Source organism: Buceros rhinoceros, unplaced genomic scaffold, assembly GCF_000710305.1.
Source record: "Buceros rhinoceros silvestris isolate BGI_N320 unplaced genomic scaffold, ASM71030v1 scaffold25722, whole genome shotgun sequence".
NCBI lineage: Eukaryota > Metazoa > Chordata > Aves > Bucerotiformes > Bucerotidae > Buceros > Buceros rhinoceros.
Genome location: NW_010397512.1, coordinates 10,134 through 10,487, shown reverse-complemented (window position 1 = coordinate 10,487; position 354 = coordinate 10,134). Strand labels below are relative to the sequence as shown.

The 354-nt window shown below is 54.5% G+C and overlaps 1 protein-coding gene across 1 annotated transcript in view; it reads left to right on the top strand.

Annotated features, from left to right (window-relative positions):
• Positions 1-354, top strand: part of ACE (angiotensin I converting enzyme) — a 13,641-nt gene that overhangs the window by 5,669 nt on the left and 7,618 nt on the right. The window contains exon 9 of the mRNA XM_010146294.1: positions 166-264. Within this exon, the coding sequence (XP_010144596.1) occupies positions 166-264 (99 nt within the window). The remainder of the gene's footprint in view (positions 1-165; positions 265-354) is intronic.

The window sequence follows — 354 nt, the reverse complement described above, 5'->3', positions numbered from 1 at the left end:
TGGATGGGTGGGGGGATGGGGGGATGGGGGATGGATGGAAATACATGGAAGCACACTCTAACTGAGCAGATTTCTTCAGCACTGTGCCTTCCCTTCCCATTCCCTGCTTTGGTTTTTCTGACCCCTTATTTCCATGCTCACACTCTCATCCTCTGTTGTCTGCAGAGCCAAATACCAGGGTATCTGCACTCCGGTTTCAAGGAATGAAAACAACTTTGATCCTGGAGCAAAGTACCACATCCCTGGGAACACCCCTTATATCAGGTAGAAGAGGTGCTGGCAAGGGCATGGAGGCTTGGGGAGGGGGGGGAGTGGGGGCTCAGCTCTGCCGGGAGGGGCTGGGAGGGCTTGTTC